Source organism: Zingiber officinale, chromosome 5A (assembly GCF_018446385.1).
Source record: "Zingiber officinale cultivar Zhangliang chromosome 5A, Zo_v1.1, whole genome shotgun sequence".
NCBI classification, from domain to species: Eukaryota; Viridiplantae; Streptophyta; class Magnoliopsida; order Zingiberales; family Zingiberaceae; genus Zingiber; species Zingiber officinale.
In genome coordinates, this window is record NC_055994.1 from 89,421,660 (window position 1) to 89,444,171 (window position 22,512).

General features: G+C 37.1%; 1 protein-coding gene across 1 annotated transcript; it reads left to right on the forward strand.

The window, feature by feature from the left end:
* Positions 1-15,643: 15,643 nt before the first annotated feature.
* LOC121980922 (enolase-like) lies at positions 15,644-21,309 on the forward strand. The gene is made up of 17 exons (XM_042533201.1): positions 15,644-15,834; positions 16,065-16,128; positions 16,427-16,491; positions 16,709-16,756; positions 16,873-16,959; positions 17,046-17,126; positions 17,209-17,310; positions 17,392-17,472; positions 17,544-17,618; positions 18,518-18,580; positions 18,655-18,735; positions 18,870-19,064; positions 19,150-19,200; positions 19,644-19,732; positions 19,808-19,859; positions 19,949-20,005; positions 20,941-21,309. The coding sequence occupies exons 1-17, from the start codon at positions 15,769-15,771 to the stop codon at positions 21,019-21,021; spliced, it is 1,338 nt and encodes a 445-aa protein (XP_042389135.1). The 5' UTR covers positions 15,644-15,768; the 3' UTR covers positions 21,022-21,309.
* The last annotated feature ends 1,203 nt before the right edge of the window (positions 21,310-22,512 follow it).

Consider the following 22,512-nt stretch of genomic DNA (forward strand, 5'->3'; position numbering starts at 1 on the left):
CAAGACTAGGAGTGTTTCAACAAGATCAGTAACCTCCTTCAATGCCCCAAGATTCCAATATATAGTGAGGAAAAAGTTAATCACAAGACAACTCATTTTCTGCGCACCAGTCGACTGGCACTTCCATCAATCAACTGGTGCAACCGTAATGACTACTTGGTAAAATCAAGGTTTCTGCCAACAGTCACTTACCAATCGACTAGTGAAAGTACCAATCGACTGGTCATTATTGACTGAGCGAGCAGAATACTTCTGTTCGAGTCGACTGCAACTTCCATCAGTCGGCTGGTTTTGATTACACACTCATACTCATTCTCTCCGGAGTTGCTCTTGAAGCCCTCTTCCTCGGCCTTTGTCCCTCAAATGCACCCGAGCCCGCGGCTCCTCTCTGTGACATCCTTCACGTTGCCTTGAAGTCCACTTCCCTTGGCTCAACTCTATTTCTCCTTGTCCGACGGTCCCTCAGATGTCTTCTACATCATCCTTCACCATCTTAAAGACCCGAGCCCTAAGATGAGCTTTCCAAGCTTAGCCGCACCAAGCTCCTCATGTGTGTTTCACTGAGTCCTGCATGACTCAAATACACATTTCAAACCAATGTAAAAGCCTAACTTAAACTCTTTGACACACATATCAAAACCATGATCGTATCGATCAAACTTAGGTCGATTGCACCAACAATCTCCCCCTTTTGATGTGTGGCAATATGTTTAAGTTAGGCACAAATAATAACAACTTGAAAATTATAAGCAATATGTAAACATGAAGTGTAAATCCAAACTCCCCCTTAACATATGCTCTCAACCTTAATTTTCAAGTTTTGCACAAATATGGAGAATTAAGTTTCTAACTTGAACTTTCCCATTTCTCCCCCTTTGACACCATCAAAACGATTGTATCAAACAATTACACATACCATTGTATCAAATTTTGGACTAAGTTAACCAAGACTAGCTCTGAAAGTGCTGGAAATCATGTACCAGTCGACTGATAACTGTTGCAGTCGACTGGCACAAAGTCAATTCAAATTTTAACCTTCTGAAGCCAACTTTAGAAATACATAAAAATTTTTAAAAAAATTTAAAAATCATAAAATTTTGAACACTTATTTCTTATAATGTCATTTAATTAGAAAAAACATGTATTCATAAAAATTCATTATATTTTTTAAAGTTTTGATAAAAACTCAAAAATCTTGAAAATAACTTAAATTTGTATCACTTTAAAACCTTATTTTGAATTCATATATTTTAAAATAAATATACCATAGTAAATAAGACATAGAATTATTTTCAAAATATGTGAAATATCCAACTATGATCTATGGGGAAGATGCTCATTAATTAAACATTTGTTTTCCCCATAGTTGGCTTATGATCACTATTTTGACACATTTCGTAATTCATCAAAATGCCATAAGCACAAGTGAATTATTGGTATTATCTTAGTATCTCACATCTATGTTTGAAATGATAAAGTAACTCATTGTGAGATGAAATGAAGGTAACCTCTACTTAGCCTTCATGAGGTTATATTCAAGGTTAAGTGCTCTCTCTTAAGGTCTCAAGTCAACCACATAGAAGAATATTGGAATTATGACTTCCATGGTTGACTTATCCCAAAAAAATTTTAACCCTTGAGGATTGATTTTAGTACCTAATAGAGGTTCTTCCTAATTGGATTAACCAAGTATTCCTTAGGAATCCATTTCTTATCTATGGTTTTTATCTTTGATTATCCCCTAGCAATTATATAATGATAGGATTTTTCATTGTTGGATTTATTATATCCTAAACTCTTTTTGTTGAAACTTGCACTTTGGCTCCCAATAATCATGTTTAGGGTTTTAGAGCCAATTTTAAATTTTTCAAGGGTTTTGCTAAGGTATTCTACCTTTTTCCTTAATTTCCTATGTTTCTCTTCTAGACATAAATCATTTGAATTAGTAGAAGAAGCATGCATATTATTGTCCTTAGAACACATGGATTCTAATTGTTCTTCAAGGCAAATAATATCATTTTTCAAAAACTTATTTTTTCTTTTTGCCTTGAACAAATCTTCATTTATACTTTTAATAATTTTAATTAAAACATGAGGAGAAAGATTGTATACCTCACTTACCGAGACGTCTGAATCCAATGTTTGACCTCCCCCTTCACTTGAGCTCCCTTCTTTATCTTCACTTGAACTCTTTCCCTCTTCATTTTCGGATGAGGTGGAAGCTACATCATCAATTTTCATTAGAGAAAAATGGAACACATAGTGTTCTTCTTCCTCCGATGACGATGGATTATCCCATGTTGCTTTTAGGTTTTTGACCTTCTTTCCTTTTTCTTTTGACTTCTTTTTCTCTTCCTTCTTCTTTTCTTCTTTCTTCTTCAAGAGGGAGCATTCATCTCTCATGTGTCCTTCTCCTTGGCAATTGTAGCAAATGACCATCCTTGTTCTACTCTTGTTTCTTGAATTTTTCCTAGCATGAGATTTGTTAGAAGAAAAAGTTTTAAATGTGTTTCTTATCTTCCTTACCATATATACCTCTTGATCATTATCCATTGAGGCACTTGATTCTACGGAGTCAGAGGATGGTGGGGATGAAGACTTCTTCTTCTTACCCTTTTCCTTGTTTGCCATAAGGGCTACTCCTCTTGATCTATGGTCTTCTCCATCTAATCCTTCAATCCGAGTCTCATAGAGCTTCATTATTGAGAAAAATTCATCTAGAGAAGATTTCTCTAGGTCTTTTGAAATGTAGAATGCATCTACAATGGACATCCATGTCGTGGTTCTTAGGAAGGCATTTAGGGCTTTCATCATCATGTCTCGATTTGAGAGTGTCTCACCTACACTTATTAGTCCATTAATAATTTTCTTAATTCTAGAATGTAACATTGATACTTTTTCTCCTTTCTCAAGCTTGATGTTGTTGAGTTGAGATCGGAGAATGTCTCTCTTTACCAATTTTGCTTCCGAAGTTCATTCATGAAGCTCTACTAGTTTCTCCCACAAGTCCTTGCCGCTTATATAATTTCCAATCCTAGCCACCACTTATTGGGGAAGAAAATTTAGTAGGTGATGGCTTTTGAATTTACTAAATGTTCTTCCTTTTGCTTCTTGGTCCATCTTGTTATGTCAATTGTCTTATTGCATTCATCCTTTGGCGCTTCAAAACCACTTCTCATGATTAGCATAATATCAAAGTCAGTATCAAAGAATACCTCTATTCTCTTTTTTCACCAAGAGAAATCTCCTTTAAATTTGGGTGGTTGAATATGTGAGCCGACCATTTGATGATGTTGCTCTTCTGGCGATTAGTCCATTGAACGACGTCCTTGCTCTGATACCACTTATTGGGGATCTTGTGATCGGCAAGAAGGGGGGTGAATAGAATAGGTCACTCGCAACTTGAATTCTTCTCTATAAGGTTAGTGTGCAAGTGGAAATATAACTAACTAATGAAACCAATAAAAGCAATGTAAAGAAAGAATACCAAACTCTAACACAATTCCTTTTACGTGGTTCGAAGATTATTTGCTCCCACTCCACGGCTTGTCCTTAAGGTAGATGAACCCTTAATCATTCAGTGGATTAGTCTCCGGTAATCTCCGGCTAAAGCTTACTCCTTCTTAGTGGAGTACAACCTCTCACAAGACACTTTTCTTTTTTACAAGATTGAGAATAGGAATTGGAAAAAGAGTATTAGGCTTTGGAAGCTTGGAGGTCAAGACTAGGAGTGTTTCAACAACATCAGTAACCTCCTTCAATGCCCATAGCTTCCAATATATAGTGAGGAAAGAGTTGATCACAAGATAACTCATTTTCTGTGCACCAGTCGACTGGTACTTCCATCAGTCAACTGGTGCAACCATTGGACAGTCAATGGCTACTTGGTAAAATCAGGGTTTCTGCCAACAGTCACTAAAAGTCACTTACCAATCGACTAGTGAAAGTACCAGTTGACTGGTCATTATTGGGAGTAGTCGACTACAACTTCCATCAGTCGGCTCTTCTTGATTACACACTCATACTCATCCTCTCTGGAGTTGCTCTTGAAGCCCTCTTCCTCGGCCTTCGTCCCTCAAATGCACCCGAGCCCACTGCTCTTCTCCGTGCCATCCTTCACGTTGCCTTGAAGTCCGCTTCCCTCGGCTCAACTCCATTTCTCCTCGTCCGGTGGTCCCTCGGATGTCTTCCACATCATCCTTCACCATCTCAAGGACCCAAGCCCTAGGATGAGCTTCCCAATCTTAGTCTCACCAAGCTCCTCATGTGTGTTTCACCGAGTCCTGCATGACTCAAACACACATATCAAACCAATGTGAAAGTCTAACTTAAACTCTTTGACACACACATCAAAATCATGATCGTACTGATAAAACTTAGGTCAATTACACCAACAAGTACTTCACTGAAGATAAATGTTCAAGGTTGACTTGAGAGTTTATGACGTTAAGATAGGGCAATAGATGCATAGCTGAGTTTGTTAGGAAATTTGAACGGGGATGTCATTTCGTGGCCTTGATAGCTAATAATTCTAAAGAGAAACTGAGACACTTCATTTATGGCTTACGACCTATCTTATGCTGTGATGTAAGGGTGGCCAACACTAAAGGTTTTGTTGAGGTCATGACTAGGGCCTTGAGGGCGAAGCAGGATCAAAAGGATATTGAGATCGATAGATAGAGCAAGAGACCATACCTGATGACTTATTAGTAGCCTCAGTAGCAAAACAAGAAGAAAAATATTGGGCCACAGAAGGGCCAGAGGAAACAACCTCATAAGCAAGTGGTCCAAAGCCTAATGATTTTTTAGTGTGCCCTAAGTGTCAGCGCAAACACCCGGGAGTTTGCATGAAGGGATCGAGCTAGTGCTACAAATGTTGGTCTACTTGACATATGATGAAGGAGTGCCTCCAAAATAAACTACCCACACAGGGGAGAATATGTGTGATGCAAGCAAAGGCTAATCCAAATATTACCCTTATTGCAAGTTGATCCTGTCCAAGCACTGAGTCGACGGACGCTGGGGACATGGTACGCTCCGCTGTCTCCGACTGGTGGTGTAGATCTCCAGCAAACCTGTAAAGAAGCCGAGCTGGGAGGGGTTTCCCGGCGAAGACCCTCCGACGCTCAAGTCAGGCAACAAGAAACGAGAGAGGCAGCGTAACTGTGGCTACAGTGAAGATTGCGCATACATTCGTCGACGTCTGGGGGTCCTTATATAGGACCCCGGGGAGACGCGGGCACGCTTCTCTATGCATGCACGCTTCCCCAAACATACCTTAACGAGCCTCTGTCAAAAAAGTACCTCTGGCGCTATTCTGCAATCGTCCGAGCATATCCCGGATGTGACGGTGGAAGCTTCCACCGTATGATCCTGTGTACGGCTCCGCCGCCAACCATGCTGCCTGTCAGCGGCAGACGTCTCGAGGATGATGTTATCCCTGTCTCCTTTGCCCTCTTGCACTTCCTGTCTGTTCCAGGGCCGAGCGGTTCAGCCGCTCGGCGGGCATATCACTTCTGTCTCGGCCGTATGCTCGGATGAGATCGCTCCTGCCTGTCTTTGTTGCCTTGTGCCCCGGCCGAACGGACAACCCGCTCGGCCATGAAACCTTTTTACCTTGAGCACCGGAAACCCGACCCCTAGTCAGGTTGTCTTTCATTCCACGGGGGATTCCCGGCCGGTCGGCCATCTCAGTCCAGTCGGTTGGGTAGTTGGTCGGCCTTCTCAGTCCGGTTGATCGGGTCTCAAGGTTGAATCTCTTTGACCTCCACATGTCGTTGACTTTCCGCCAGCGAGGGTCCCCCGTCCTTACCACCGGATCACAAGTAAACTTTAAATTTCATATCTTTCTTATACTGTCAGCAAAAAAAAAAAAACTAAGATTGCATGCCAGAATGTCTTTTACCCTTAGTTCCGAATGACATTATAAAAGCTAATTTTCGATTATGGAATAATTAATCTTTAAATTTAGGACCTTAATGTTCGTAACCAAACCTTTGATCATAAAATGTCTTAGTAGTTTCAAAATTTTCTTTTCTAAGTAAGTTTGGGAGAACTGTCGGGGATAATATAGTAATTATAGGAATTTTTGACATTGAGTGATATCTTTAACTGCTACAAGAAGGATCTATATAGCAGGAGTAGCCACCAAGGCCTTGCTAGATTTAGGGGCTATTCATTCTTTTATATCAGATACCTTTGTTAGTGTGGGGTTGGATGTGAGTTACGCAGTGACAGTCCCGTTGGGGAAGAGCTGTTGGCCATTGGGATGGTTAGGGGTATTGATCTCGAACTGCAAGGTCATATGGTGCATGTTGATCTTATTGTGTTACTAATGCCAGAATTCGATATCATTCTTAGTATCAACTGGCTGACGACAAACTAGGTATTAATTGATTTTTAGAAGAGATTAATTTTGGCCCAGCTGATAGGAATGGAGCAATTTGTGTTTGAGCTAGATCGAAGCCAGCATTCACTGCGGGTGATATCTTGCATGCAGGTCAGGAACGTCATGATTAAAGGCTACCAGGCATTCTTAATGAGTGTTAATTCGACCCCAGTTATAGGTCGCCCACCATTAAAGGATGTGGAAGTTGTAAGGAAATTTTCAAATGTTTTCCTCGACGATGTTTATGGTCCTCCTCCCGAGATAGAGGTGGAGTTTTCTATTGAGCTTATTCCATGTACGGTGCCAATTTCAAAGGCACAATATCGACTAGCACTAGTCAAGATAAAAGAATTAAAGGATCAAATTAAGGAGCTACTGGAGAAAGGTTTTATTCACCCTAGCTTTTCCCTATAGGGCACCCTTTATATTGATTATCAAGAATTGAATCGAGTGACAGTTAAGAATAACTGCTAAGGATTGAAGACCTCTTCAATTAGTTACAAGGGGCTACAATATTTTCAAAGATAGATCTTCAATCAATATATCATCAGCTGAAGGTGAAGAAAACCGATGTACACAAAATGACCTTCAGGACTCGATATGGACATTATGAGTTCTTAGTAATGTCATTCAGGTTAACTAATGCCCCAGTGATCTCCATGGATCTCATGAACCGCATATTCTAAGCACCAAGCTAGTTTTTTACAAATTCAATAAACATATAGACAACATCTACTATAGTCTTTCAATAAAAATCACTCATAATATATAATGGAATCTAAATGTTGCTACAATAAAGATTTTCACTTCCAAAAATTCTATCACAAAAGAGTATTAAATGGCACAACATGTCAAAAGTCAATTTTTCTTTTGCTATTTCTGTTTTACTTTTTTCCATTTTCATTTTCTATTTTCCGTTTTGATTTTTTTTTTCCATTTTTCCATTTTTTTGACTTTTTTTCAACATGTTGTGCATCTTTGTTATGCATCATCAATAACTTAAATAAAAAGATAAATAGTATGTCTTACCTATAGTGATCAAGCATGGTTCACCTATGTTTTCCTTAAAGTCTACTAAGTTATTCCTCTCCCCCACACTTAAATTTTTTACTATACCGAGCAAAACACTCATCATGGAACATCCAAAAATATCCACATCCAAAAGTGAAATAGAGGGGAAATAAATGAAAGAGAGAAACAAATGATAAGATGGATGGTATGAATGTTATTTAAGAAACATGTGATAACAAAAGGAATGGATAAAAGCAAGTTAAATAGCCTTCATAAAAATCATGTAATCCTATGATAATGTGGTCTCGAAAGAATTAAGCAAGTTCAAAGTAACATTAATCATAAGGGCATCACACATAAATGAGAATAATAGGCTTAAAAATATCCTCACTAGGTATACAAAATTATCATCCCAATCTATTTACACATAATCCATCACCAAGTTGTAATCACATGCAATCCAAGAATCCAATCATGATGATAAATCATCAAACTCGACAATCAAATTTAACTAGCTTTCATAATTTCTAAGATGATAAAAAGAATGTATAGGGAATTTATTGTGAAAACCCGACTAGACAAGATAAAAAAGAAATATCATGCAAAAATAAATAAAGCAGATAAAGCAAAGAAATATATACAAGCAAATAGAAAGGAGACCCTAAATTTCTGGTGGTCGGAGTCAATTCAGTTTCAACAGCCAATCTGGAAGTGGTAAGAGATAGTTCATTTGAAATATCCACTCCAAAAACTTGATTATTGCATATAGAGTTAGAGCTTTCTTCAAGTGGTAGAATGCATCCTTACGTGATTGACTTCAAATGAAATATATGTAGAAATCCCGTGCACTAAAAAGAAAAGGATGCATTTCCGGCACGCATGTTGTGTGAGATGTACTAGAAATAATATCGATACCAATATCAACAGAACATGAATCAAAAGTCGTGTCACATCCACTACAATCCAAATAAATTACCTCCGTGGAATTTTTGAAAAATTCAGAAGAAGCATTAACCTTACCATCATGAAAAGTACCTAGAGGGTCTCGTATAGTGGATGTAGCACCATCTTGATCAAGTAAAGGATATGACTCTAGATAAAGAAGTTGTGAAATCAAAGGAAGTGATTCTTGAGTCTTCCCTACACTTCCATTGTCAATAAGTGAAACTGCAGACTTGATTGGCTTAGAAAGAAACGATTCTTGGGGCATTGTCTCTACAGCATAAGTCCCTACACTTCCATCCTTATCATCAACAATACCTGTAACATCAAGACTATCTGGAATAGCAATATCATCAACAATAACATTATCAGAATCAACTACAACATTATGATATAAAAAACTAGAAGAGGTATGTAGAGTAGCGGAAACAAAGACAGGAATATCACAAACTCTATAATCCATCTCCTCAGAAATTGATGCGGTATGTTCGTCTGATAGCAACTATAACTGTGTCGATGAATGTGTTCTTTCCTGGAACTGTGTTTCTTGATATTGCCAAATTTGTTGAGACTACTCCCTAAAATCCTGCTCAAGCTGATGGTGCTAAAAGTAAGGCTGATAAAACTGGGACCACTTAGATATCCCTTATTGTGTGTTCCCATACCTGAATCCTACAAGTAAATTATACTTGTCTTACTGATGAGTCTGATAATACTGAGGATCAAGCTGTTGATACTGGATCCTGGTCAGGAATAAACTGGTAAAGGAATGAACATCTTTTGTAATCATCAGTCTAGTCCCATACTATTGATAATTTACAGCCATAATCTCAATAAGTTATCTGGCCTGAGTAGGTGTCTTGTTAACTAGAGCCCCTCTACTAGCTGCATTAACCATACTCCTGTCCATGGGTAGCAACCCCTCATAGAAGTATATAATCAGTAGCTGATTGCTTATCTGGTGCTGAGGGCAACTAGCAACAAGTCATTTAAATCTCTCCCAATATTCTTGAAACAATTCTCTTGTAAATTATTGAATTCCACAAATACTCCTCCGAATAGCTGCGATCCTAGAAACAAGAAAGAATCTCACTAGAAATAATTTCTTCATCTCAAACCAGCTAGAAATAGAGATGGGTGGAAGACAGTACAACCAATCTTTTGCTGAATCCACCAGTGAGAATAGAAATGCCCTAAGTCTGATGTCTTCTTTTGATACGTCAAGTGGGTTCCATGAAGAGAAAACCATATCAAATTCTTGTAGATGTCTATTGGGATCCTCACCAAAAAGTCCATGAAACTTCGGTAATAGATGTGCAATATGCCATAACTCAAAGTTTACCTCCAAATCAGAATATCTGATGCAAAAGGAATCATCTTATAAGTCTGGTGCCCAAAGATCTTTGAGAGTCTTTTCAGTGTTGTCCTCCATAATTCTTATCAAATCTGAGGTCCTGATCACACTAAAACTCTAAAATTATTGATTCCTGGTCTTACCTGAGACACTAATGCAGATACAATCAAAAGACATAGAAAATATACAAGATAACACACATGCATACAAGAGATGAAATAATTAAGCCTTAACAATATTTTTGAATTTTTTACAACCACAAAATAAATAGAAATAAAAGAGAATAAACTTTAAAAAATGATGAAAATATAGAAAAACTGAAACGGTGGTCTAAATGATGAAATTGACCAAAATAGGTCTTTATTCATGACATAACTGCAGTATTATTCTTCTCACTCCTTTCCTTCAAACTGCAAAGTTCTAGAGCAAAAAGAGGTACTAACAATTAAGTCTAAAGAAAAATAAAATAACAAAGCAGAAAAGCAAGAATAAGATAAAGATAAAATTAATGTACAATCTAAAAATAAATGAACACCACTAGTTTTCCCGGCAACGGTACCAAAATTTGATAAGTGTGACGACTGTCACTCGCTCACATCAAATTAATCAATTTATACTCAGTCGACCCCTTAATCTACACTAAGTAGTATAGTAGATTAAGGACCGAGTGGTCTCTCATGTGGAACTAATGGCAGGACATTTGTTTTCAGACAGAATTGAACCAAAAAGGGATTTTATTTTGGGTTTGCTAAACCTAATGCAAATAATGAAATTATAACTACCCAATAAAAATGAACTCACAGCGCGGTGTCACTCTATGTTATAAGGATCCCTTCTACAAAAGAAACATGCATAAAGAAATTAACCAACTATCCTATCTAACCATTGAAGATTTTCCTACATGGCATTGTCACACTGCGATACAAGAACATCTATCAATGGACATAACATGAAACATAACAAAGAACTCAAGCATGCATAAAGAAAGCAACAATCAAACAAAGACAATTAACTAAACAACTTAATAGAAATTAAACAAAACCTAGTTATACACAATTAATAAACTTGCATCACATTGTCACACTATGAAACAAGCTTAACAATCATGCATAGTGAAACTAACAAAGTGTGATAACAATAATCAAACATGAACAAGGAAATAACATAATCAAACAAATAAGTAAATCAACTAAGCTAACCAAACCCTCTTCCACGATCATACACAAAATCAACTACCCTTTGCTGTCCATGAAGGACCCAGATTCGGAACGCCAACATCGATGAATAGCAACACAATGATTGCCCCAGATCGAGTGCTTGTAACTCCTCTTTCTGTCAAGTGCTTGTAAAAATAAATAATAAACACAATAAAATCACAGTAGTGGAGAGGGAGGATGACACTCTTACATAATCTTTTGGGGAAGTTGTTGGAGTATTTATTGATTATTTAAGAACTATCTTGGCACACGGGTGGACAGAATTGAAATCCCAACTTCTTATTTACTATTTGGTCGATTTATTCAAATGGAGTAATATGATCTACTAGTTCACCTTCCCACAGTTGAGGAGATCAAGGAGGCACTCTTTGACATTAGAGAACAGCTTACCCTAGGCTTAGATGGTTATGGATCGAGGTTTTTTAAGCAAGATTAGGACACTATTGATGGATATTTTTTTGATGTAATCTTGGAATTCTTCAACAGTGGGAGGCTACTTAAGAAGTGAAACCATACTTTATTTTATCTGGTCCCTAAGTTAGAGGTGTAATCAAATCGAGCCGAACAGTAAGAGACTCAAGCTCGAGCTCGGTTCATTATCCCTAAGCTTGAGCTCGGCTCGAGTTTGATTTGAGCTTTAGTTCTTAACTTGAGTTTGACTTGTAAAAAAATTAAATAACTCGAGCTTGGCTTGAAAATAGTCATTTAAAAATTAAACGAGCTTAGTTCGAGCTTGTTTAAAATAATTAGCTATAATAATTAATAATATATTATTATTTATTATTTACATGATATTTAGTTTTATATAATAATAATAATGTGTCTCTTAACGAACACGTTCGTGAATTTCTAAATGAATATATTCGCAAGCTTATGAATGAAATATTGTTAAGCTTGAGCTCAACTCAATAATATTTTCTAGCTCAAAATCTGACTTGAGCTCGGCTTGTTAACTTAATCGAATAAACTCGAACGATTTTTTTTTCAAATTGAGACCTAAATAGCTTATGAGCGGCTTGACTCATTTACACCCCTACCCAAAGTCATCTCATGCAAGCAAAGTGACTAATTTTAGACCTATCTCCTATTGTATAGTCTTCTACAAAGTCATCTCAAAGCTATTGGCAAGTTATCTAGTAGATATTATGGACAAGTTTTTGCACCAGTCACAGGCTACATTTGTGAAAGAGCAACTTATTACTGATAACATCCACTTGGCTCAAGAGATTTTTAGGAAATATAACCAAAAGAGATTGTCTCTGAGGTACATTATGAAGATTGATCTGCAAAAGACATTTAACTCGGTCACTGGAATTTCCTTAAGGAGGCTCTTATTGGGTTGCAGTTCCCAAGGAGGTTTATTGATTAGATCATGAAATGTGTGACCACTACCTCATACTCTCTTACAATTAATGGAGGGATCTTTGGGCTCTTTCGGGGAGCTAGGGGTCTACGGCAAGGAGACCTATTGCCACCATACTTAATTGGAATATGTATAGAAATCTTAGGGAAACAGATCTAGCAATGCACAGTTGGTTCGACCTTCAAGTTTCATCCTTAGTGTGCACCCCTAGGATTAACTCACCTAACTTATGTTGATAATCTCCTTTTTTTCAGTAAGGATGATGAATATTTGATTGCTACAATATATACATGCTTACATGAATTTAGGAAAACAACTAGTCTTCGGGTTAATAGGCTGAAATCCTACATTTACTTGGCTAGAATTGAGGATAGGATCTGCATGATGCTGTAGTTCATCACAGGCTTTCAGGAGATTGTCTATGAGGTACATTATGAAGATTGATCTGCAAAAGGCATTTGACTCGATCACTAGGATTGCCTTAAGGAGGCTCTTATTGGGTTGCAGTTCCCAAGGAGGTTTATTGATTAGATCATGAAATGTGTGACCACTACCTCATACTCTCTTGCAATTAATTGAGGGATTTTTGGGCTCTTCCGAGGAGCTAGGGGTCTGCAACAAGGAGACCTATTATCACCATACCTAATTGGAATATGTATAGAAATATTTGGGAAATAGATCTAGTAATGCACAGTGGGTTCGACCTTCAAGTTTCATCTTTAGTGTGCACCCCTAGGATTAGCTCACCTAGTTTATGCTGATAATCTCCTTTTTTCAGTAAGGGTGATGAATATTTGATTGCTACAATATATACATGCTTACATGAATTTGGGAAAACAACTAGTCTTCGGGTTAATAGGCTAAAATCCTGCATTTACTTGGCTAGAATTGAGGACAAGATCTGCATGATGTTGTTGTTCATCACATGCTTTCAGGAGAGACTTATGTGTTAGAACCCCTATTGGTATTTTGATGTATTGTCAAGTAAGTTTAAGTTAGGCCCTTTTGGTGTTTTAATATGTGTGTCTAAGTGTATTGGAACTTAGAAGAATATACATATACCCGTTGGCTAAGGAGCATCGGAGACAGTTAGCCATGGCAAAAGACGCAAGCGAGTAAGAAAGATGACATGGAAAAGGAGTCGACGGATTCGATGCATCCGAGGTACCAAGAGTTGTGGAAGAGTACTCTAGTGGAGCGAGAATGATGTATAAGAGCGAGCTGGAAAGGCTTGGTGCATTCAAGGGATAAGAAGTTGGAAGGAAGACTGTGCAAGGTGGTAATCAAATGAAGTCTGCCCGGGTAATCGAATAGACATACAGGCAACCTGAAGACAACAAATGGTCAAGTCCAGAAGTTGACCATTCTAGGAGCTCGGATCACTTCCAAGCCCTCGAAGTCTAGACGCTCGGAGTCCAAACACTTTGCTGCTCTTGCCACATTAGTAGTAGTTGTTGCCAAAATGGATCAGGACAGTGTCCACATTAGTAGAATCTAGGCGACTGGAGCACTTCTGAGCGCTTGGATGGGGTTGAGTTATACAGAGCTATTGTTAAAGCGAATAAAATCTAAGGGCACATCAACATCATCCAAGTGATCGTAGAGGATATGGTCGACTGAAGATGCCACATCAGCACAATGATCAAATCTAGATGAAGACTATAAATAGGACTGAAGCTCGAAAAACAAAACATACAACACACTCATATTCATTTTCGTTCAATTCTGTTTTATTGCTTTCATGCTTGACCATTGTAAGAGGCTTCTCCGCCTCTGGGCCATTTATGAAGAAGGAGAAGATAGTGGAACTTTCATCGTTCTTGGACTAACAACCTGAGGGTTGTAACTAAGTAATCTCTCGTATCTTATTTTCTTTTATGATTACTTTTTGTTTTTAATGTGCGTGTCCTTGCTAGTTAGTTAGCAAGAGATATAGATCATTTTTAATTCTAGACTGTTATTCACCTCTCCTCTAGCGATTCAAACCACTTACGCAACACGAACACAATGTTGTCGGTGCTTCAAAGTGTATAATGTTTTTTGGATGTTCATCTTCCCCATGTCTCTGGGAGTCATAAACATATATATAGTATTTGCAAGTCTTTCATATGAACATCTAAGCATCCTCTGGTATTTTAGGTTGATATGTGTAAACTGAAGGAGGATGGCGACTTGGTTTCAAAAGTTGAAGAGTTAGAACTTAGCTCTGCTAGCTAAAATACTTTGGTGGATTGAAAAGAAAGCATATGCTCTATGGATCAAATGGGTTAATCATATGTATCTGAGGCGGGCATATGAGTGGTTCTAGGAAGTAGCCCCTACCGACTCTCTCCTGATTAACAAGTTTGTATTGATATGAGACCAAATTCTCTTAGATGTGGGCTTACCTGTTGCTGTTGGACAGAGACTGGAGGATTGGTTTGCACAGGATGGAAGAGTGGCTTGGACATATGACCTTTTTAGACATCCCAATATAAAAAAGGTATGGGCCTGAACGATGTGGAAGACTTACCTGCAACTTAATCATGCTACTACTTGATGCTTGCCTTGGAACGCCTTCACACTAGAGACAAGTAGGAGTACTTGGAGGATCAATAGGGCACATTTTGTAGACAAGTGTTGGAGGCATATGATCATTTATTTTTTAGGTGCCCCTATTGTTGAGCTTTAGAAGACAGTCAGAGACCGACTTCGTATGCAGCAAAGATGTCTACTTTTAGATGAGTCCTGAGGGTGTTTAAGAGATGTTATCGTGAGAATAAGATATTAACAAAAATTTGACACTTGACTTTATCTTCATTGACATACTATATGTGGAGAACTAGAAATAAAAAGTATTTGAGGACAAGTAATTGGATGTTGAACATGTTGTATAGATTTTTAAGGATGTATTATGATATAATATTGTGTCAGACATAAATTGTTATTATAGATCACTTTTTATACATCGATGAGCGATATAATAGTTTTTTCATATTAAAAAAAATGAAAAATAGGAGTGTTAACTCCATCAGATTTTAGTCAACTGAAATGTATAAAAAGTCACCTATAAGATCATAGCTTTTAGATTGTCTAATATTATAATTTGATGGTGTCGAATTGACACCGTAATTTTTATTTTTTTAAAAATTGTTTTAACATGAGGTTGGTTAGCTATAACTTGAAGAAGTTTGGACAAAAGTGATTGGATAAAAATTGTTTAGAAAAAACTTAAAATAAGATATTTTTGACATTTTTATATATAGATTTTTTAAAGTTTATGATAAAATAAAAGACGTCTTTTTTCTTTTTTTTTTTTAAGTACAATTTCTTCACGTGTAAATTTCTAAAAAGTCGAATATTCGCCTCCTCACTGTCCGTAGTCTCCGAGATGTTCCGCCATTCCAGGGTTGCGTTTATCTATAAGTCCTCAGGGCAAGCGAGCTAGAGCCGCCAACAACCCACTTTCCACTCATTTCCTGTGATCCAAGTTAATCAGATCGAGAGAAAAAAAATGGTGGCGATCAAATCCGTCAAGGCTCGTCAGATCTTCGACAGCCGAGGAAACCCCACCGTCGAGGTTAGATTCTCCTCCATCTCTGTTTCTCTCTTCGATTGGTCGTCTATATTAGGGTTTTGGATTTTGTGATTTTGCGATTATCTGTCGCGAGGGGTCTGCAATGTTGATGATCTCATGTTTGAGTCTGGATTTGATTTATACGTTTGGGATTTTTGAGGTTTGATGTTGTTTGACTGAGAAAAAAAGACAAATTCTTCGCTGTTAATTGTCTATTGTGGTTCTCGGCTCAGGTTGATCTTACATGTGACGATGGGACCTTTGCGAGGGCTGCTGTCCCTAGTGGTGCATCCACAGGTAACCTATTATAGCAAGTCAGTAAAATTGATCAGGCATACTTATAGAAATATCTAACGAAGGGCTTCAGATGCTCAAAAAAGATTTGCTTTTGAGTTACTTGTCAAGTAGTCTATGAAGATGTTTTATATTGCACTTCTTAAGCGATTTAATTATTTATAATTATCATCCGAAACAAAAGGCTGAACACATTTATTTTTTCTGGTTAATGTCAAATTTTGGATTGGTAGATTGCAATATTTCCTTCATTTAAATTTATGAGTTCTTAAGATGCTGATTAAAAGTGTTGGTATTGAAGGTGCATATGAAGCACTGGAGCTGAGAGATGGAGGATCAGATTATCTCGGAAAGGGTGTCCTCAAGGTTCTTACTGTTTCTGTTTGAATTAGCTCAATCATTCCTGCCGGGTTCCTATTTTATTTCAGTTGATTGCATATGTTTGTCCATGGTTCACCAACGTCTCTGACAGCTGGTTCACATGTTCTCAATATTCTTTGAATGTTCGACCATATGATTTTTTTTCTTTCTTTTTGTATGCCTTTAGTAACATAATAAAAAATCTCTATCCATTCTGTATTAGGCTGTTGAGAATGTGAATAAAGTAATTGCTCCAGCATTGATCGGCAAGGTATGCCTAATGTCCTTAGCTTTTTCTCCTTTCTGTATTTTATATTTATTCCGCATTCTATTATTACATTTATAATATAAAAGTCTTATCAAACATGCATGTTTAAATTGTTTCAGGATCCTATTGAGCAAGCACAGATTGATAACTACATGGTCCAACAACTTGATGGTACTCAAAATGAATGGGGCTGGTGCAAACAGAAGGTTAATTGCTCTATCAAGTCATTGTTGTTTTTTTTTTCCTTTAGTTTTTAATAATTCATTATTTGGGTTCAATATTATTGCTTCAGCTTGGTGCCAATGCGATATTGGCAGTATCACTTGCTGTATGTAAAGCAGGTGCAAGTGTGAAGAAAATTCCACTCTATCAGGTTGGTAAAAGTTTTAGACGCCGCTCTGAGTAGCTTTTAAAATTTTCTGATATTTATTTATTATTATTTTTTTTTGATGTAGCACATAGCAAATCTTGCCGGAAACAAGAACTTAGTCTTGCCTGTTCCTGCATTTAATGTTATCAATGGAGGATCACATGCTGGAAATAAGCTTGCTATGCAGGTTAGAACCCTCAGAGGTGTCAGTTTCACATCTGTGTATAAGGTAGTTATGTTGCTTATCTCGAGTTTCTTTTTATGACAGGAATTCATGATTCTTCCAGTGGGGGCTTCTTGTTTCAAGGAAGCCATGAAGATGGGTGTAGAAGTTTATCACAATCTGAAGGTTAGTATTGTGGTATGACTTGTTTTACTCACTTCTTTAAGAACATTAGGATACAATTTTCTTGTGTTTAGGCTGTGATCAAGAAGAAGTATGGACAGGATGCCACTAATGTCGGAGATGAAGGTGGTTTTGCTCCCAACATTCTGGTGTGTTGCTCTTAGTAAATCTTATGAGGCCTCGTATGATGTTTATTTGATTTTTATGATAACTATAATATATAATTCCTTGTTTCGAAGTAAGCTCATTTTCATGACAAATGTCATAATAAGTAGACCCATTGCACGTTTGGAATTAAGCTAGCCACTTTTGGCTTGGTTTGATTATCCACTCAGGCCTGTTAGTTTGGCACGGGTCTATTGCTCAATTGGCCGGCAAGCTTGGAACAGGCCAGACATGGTACCGGTGAGTTTGGTGGTTACTAGTCTTTCACTGATTAATTGGTACCATCCAGCCAATCAGATCCTCTGTGAACTGGTCTCAGTTAGCAGTTGCTTTGATTTTTGATCGTGTACCATGTTCCAACCAATTGGAATTTGCCAATAAATTTGCATCTAGCCACTAATCAAACAGAAGCTTGGGTCTGACACGTGGCTAAGATTGTTCATATGTTCAGCTATGTTCTGTATAGCAAAGTAGTAGCTCTGTTAAAAGCATAAGTAGTAATTGTCTTACTGCTTGACTTGCTATTCTGCCTTTCTGTTCTGAAATTTGATTTCTCTTGGAACTGTCAGTTCTTTTTCCACTTTTTAATTTGGAACTTTTGTTTTTATTTTTGTATCTATATTGACCTCATTTTTAGAATCAATATACATCAAGCTTATCAAAATCTACAGTTTAGCTGCATTTCCAATGTGATCTTCCTTAGGATTTTTCTTTAGTCCATGATATAAGTTTTTTTACCATTGAATATATTGGAACTTGTAGCCTGCTTGAGTTGGTCAATGTCAGACTAAGGTATACTTGCTTATTGGAGATTTTAATTAAAAGCTAAAACTACATTTTCTCTTTACTCCCTATGGAATGTGATATTTCTTTGAAATTTCAGGAGAACAAGGAAGGTCTTGAACTTCTGAAGACAGCTATAGCTAAAGCTGGTTACACTGGAAAAGTATGTTGCTGCCATCTTATCTATTGAGGGTGCTTAAAGTTCTATTATCTCATTGTGTTTGGGAATTTCTGCAGGTTCTGATTGGCATGGATGTTGCTGCTTCAGAATTCTATAGTGAGAAAGATAAGACTTATGATCTCAATTTCAAGGAGGAGGTAAACTTTTTTTCCATTGGTGAATTAGACAAATGACTTGCTGCAATTTTAGACACTCCAATCGTCAGTCATAATATTTTCTTCTAGCTGTTTCCTGTCACTATTTGTGCTGACAAGAAAGTATGTTAATGCAGAACAATGACGGCTCTCAAAAAATTTCTGGAGACGGTTTGAAAAATGTCTACAAGTCCTTTGTGAATGAGTACCCAATTGTGTCAATTGAAGACCCATTTGATCAGGATGATTGGACCCATTATGCAAAGATGACAGAAGAGATTGGACAGGAAGTGCAAATTGTTGGAGATGATCTACTTGTCACCAACCCAACAGTAATCTTCTACTTGGAAATTGTTAAAGGCCCAATGTATTTTCTTTTGTTTGTGATCCTTTTTTTCATACAATTTATTTCTGCAGCGAGTTGCAAAGGCAATAAAGGAAAAGGCCTGCAATGCTCTTCTTTTGAAGGTACTACTTTAACCGGTTTTCTTTGCTTTTGTTCCATGTTTAGGGAGAGGATAGTTGTTTATGTGGTGGGCTTTAAGAAAAGAATTCGGTTTAGATCAACTTAGAACATATGTTCTGACAGTGGGAGACAGAAAAGTATAGCTGCTGCAATAAATTTGACAGAATTGTTAACAGGAAGAAGCAACGATGAAATATGAAAAATTGTAAAGAAGCTAATTCTGAATGAGAAAACACATCTAAAATCAGGTTGAAATTTAAAAATCATACTAGGCTCCAGTTCTTTATATTTAGACAACATCTCGAATTGTAAATACTATGGTGTTTCACCTAGTTCATTTTACCATTTTCCTTTCTTATTGAAGATATAGAAGCCTTTAGTTGTCTTAATGACATAAGGTTCTCATAGCTGATGTGTCTTGTTCTTTCTTTTCATGGTTTTTTAGGTAAATCAAATTGGGTCTGTTACGGAGAGTATTGAAGCTGTCAAAATGTCAAAGCATGCTGGGTGGGGAGTGATGGCTAGCCATCGAAGGTATGTTCTTCGTTCATGTCTAGTTATTTTTGAAACTCATCTCTGCATTTAACTCATTATTTCTCTATGTTCCAGTGGTGAGACTGAAGATACTTTTATTGCTGATCTCTCAGTTGGTTTAGCAACAGTATGTACTTCATCTCAGACATACCTGTGATTTCATGGTATCTACTTGTGATAAGTCTCTGATGTTTGAGAGATATATTTATTCAACAGGGTCAAATCAAGACTGGAGCTCCATGTCGTTCTGAGCGCCTTGCGAAGTATAACCAGGTAAAGCTACACCAAGCCAGTTCTAGTGATGTGGATGTTGTCATCTTACCATAATTATTAAACCTTAGACCAGTCCGACAATTGGAATGCTCAGGAATAGTCCTCTACCAATTTGGTTTGCCTTGTGGACTAAATACAAAAATAGAAATGGATTACCCAGCTTATGGTTGCATTAAGTTAACCTTGGTTGAGTTAGCTAAGTTATCTATCTATTCATTTAAGCGAAGAGAAAAATGAGAGAAGTGCCAGTTTTTTACCCTGTTTTCTAGGAGTAATAGAACTAAGAAATTTAAGATCATCGTGTACCAATAGTTCTTTTTTTTTCCACTCTTTTATTTACTTTTCCTCCTTCCACCAACTCATACTTCTCATCCATGTCTACCTCTCATATCATAACTAGGGATTTCTGAAAGGGTTTGAGTAGCCGATTGTAGTCAAGTTCTGCTTTATGTAGTATCCAAAATGTGGGAACTGTACCTACTCTACCTTCTACATCCAAGCAGGTTTTAATCCCTGAGTTGATCTATCAGTGTCTAGGAATTTCCTGCTTGTATGTTTGTTAAGGACCTTCTTCATAGAAGTTCTGTTAGTTGCATCTGGTCCTCAATTTGTGTGAAAAAGCCACTCAGGTTCATACAACTGGAAGGGTGAGGATTAAATCCTGCTAGGATCATACAACTTCGAAGGATCCCAGCATAGCAAATTTCTGGGAAGGACTCCACAGTACTGTAATTCTATTGGCTGTAATTTTATATATGATAACTGTGTTATACTTTTTAAACATCAAAATTGGCCAATTGCATTTTTTTTAACTTATACTAAGTAAATCTTGCTCGTGGTCCAACAATTATGAAAATATTTGTTTATTTTCTCTAGCCCTTCACTATTTTTGGTTCTTTTTTCTGAAACCATTAATCTTTGGGCTGCATGCACAGCTACTGAGAATTGAGGAGGAGCTAGGTGCTGCGGCAGTTTACGCAGGAGCCAAGTTCAGAGCTCCCGTCCCACCCTACTAAATGATTATGCCTCGCTGAAGCTAAAGGCAGCTGTTCATCATCAGCTGAGTTTTGATTTTGGCTACAGTAGTTAGTTTGCTTTCAGCAATAATTTGCAGCGGACATGTTTGTCTTCGGTGCAATGCATTACTGCAATAGTTCTCTTTTTATTATGTTATTAATCTTGATGTATGAGATGAGTTTTGGATCCTGAAAAAACTCACCAATGTACCAAATTATCATTTACATTTCTGTGCTCTGTTTGCAGCCGTTTACTGGCAATTCTTATTCTAGATGCATTTTCCATCATTTGTTTTAGCCGGCAATATACTTGAGAAGCCATAGAATCTGCACTTCTTAATTGAATCTGAGTCATTTATTTATTTTATGAATAAAATATTTGGATGATTTTTTACACAGAGATCTTTGACTGTTTAGAAAGTTGCGGAGGCAAAGTGTCTGCTAGTGTTTTAAAGAAATTGCACTTTGAATCAGCAACAAGTTTGCTTTAGTGTTTTATATTCGTTAATATTGAATTCTCTGTGGCATTGATTTACATAATATGTTGCTCTTGTTTTTTTCTTGCTTGTATATTATATTAGGAGATGAGTATTTCGCCATGGCAGAGGTTCTCATGTTTTATGGACATTACATTTATTGTATGATTTAAAGTGGTGGATTCTAACAAATGTTGTTAATGCATTCTCTAATCTTGTCCAGTTGCATAAGATAAATCATCAAATATTAGAGAGTGACTAATTATATGTATCTAGATGAAAACTCATTACATACTGATTAACGTCACTAATCATCAGCTGCATCTCAAGAGAAGCTATTTAAGTTGAGAAATAACTAGCCAGTGAACTGATGCAAATCTTGATTATTTGGATCGTGTGATTTGTATGTTTCATTTCGAAGCAGAAAATCTTTAGAACTCCTAAAACATGAATTGTCAGTTTCATATTTGAATAAACAAAGAACAAATGCTTTATTAATCACGCGGTATTTGTTCGATGCCAACATGCCCCATTAGAAGTCTGGAACAAAAGAACAATTACATTCGCATATTCTGTGCCGTATACAGAGAATCTACCTTGTCCGACAAGGCAAATCCTTGTAGGATTTGCCATATTTATCAACTGACAAATAATTAATATTGATGTTCCCTTTCTCCTTATCTACTTCCATCAAAATCCATCAAGTCATGCCTTGTCCCTCTTCGAATCAACATTAAACCAAATCCACATCGTGTCCTTGTTTGGTTCGGTTTACATTGCGGAGCAAGTGTCCAAGTGAAAAATTTTAGTCTTTAACATTTTGGGTCATCCATTCTACTGAAAAGAAAAATTATATAAAATAGTTAACTTATTTTGAAAATGGAAAATAAATAAATTACGAGGTACTGAATCCCTAAGTATATTATTATGTCCCTGAATCGTGCTACACACTTCGCATTCATTTTAATTCGGTGTGACCGGGTCCGTCCGGTTCAGTTAAGGAGACATCACAACT

Excerpts from the sequence above, each read along its gene's own strand:
- LOC121980922 (XM_042533201.1), top strand. The coding sequence starts at position 15,769 with ATGGTGGCGATCAAATCCGTCAAGGCTCGTCAGATCTTCGACAGCCGA. Across the intron at positions 15,835-16,064 it reads GAGGAAACCCCACCGTCGAG|GTTGATCTTACATGTGACGA; the intron begins GTTAGATTCTCC and ends TTCTCGGCTCAG. Across the intron at positions 17,473-17,543 it reads AAGTTTATCACAATCTGAAG|GCTGTGATCAAGAAGAAGTA; the intron begins GTTAGTATTGTG and ends TCTTGTGTTTAG.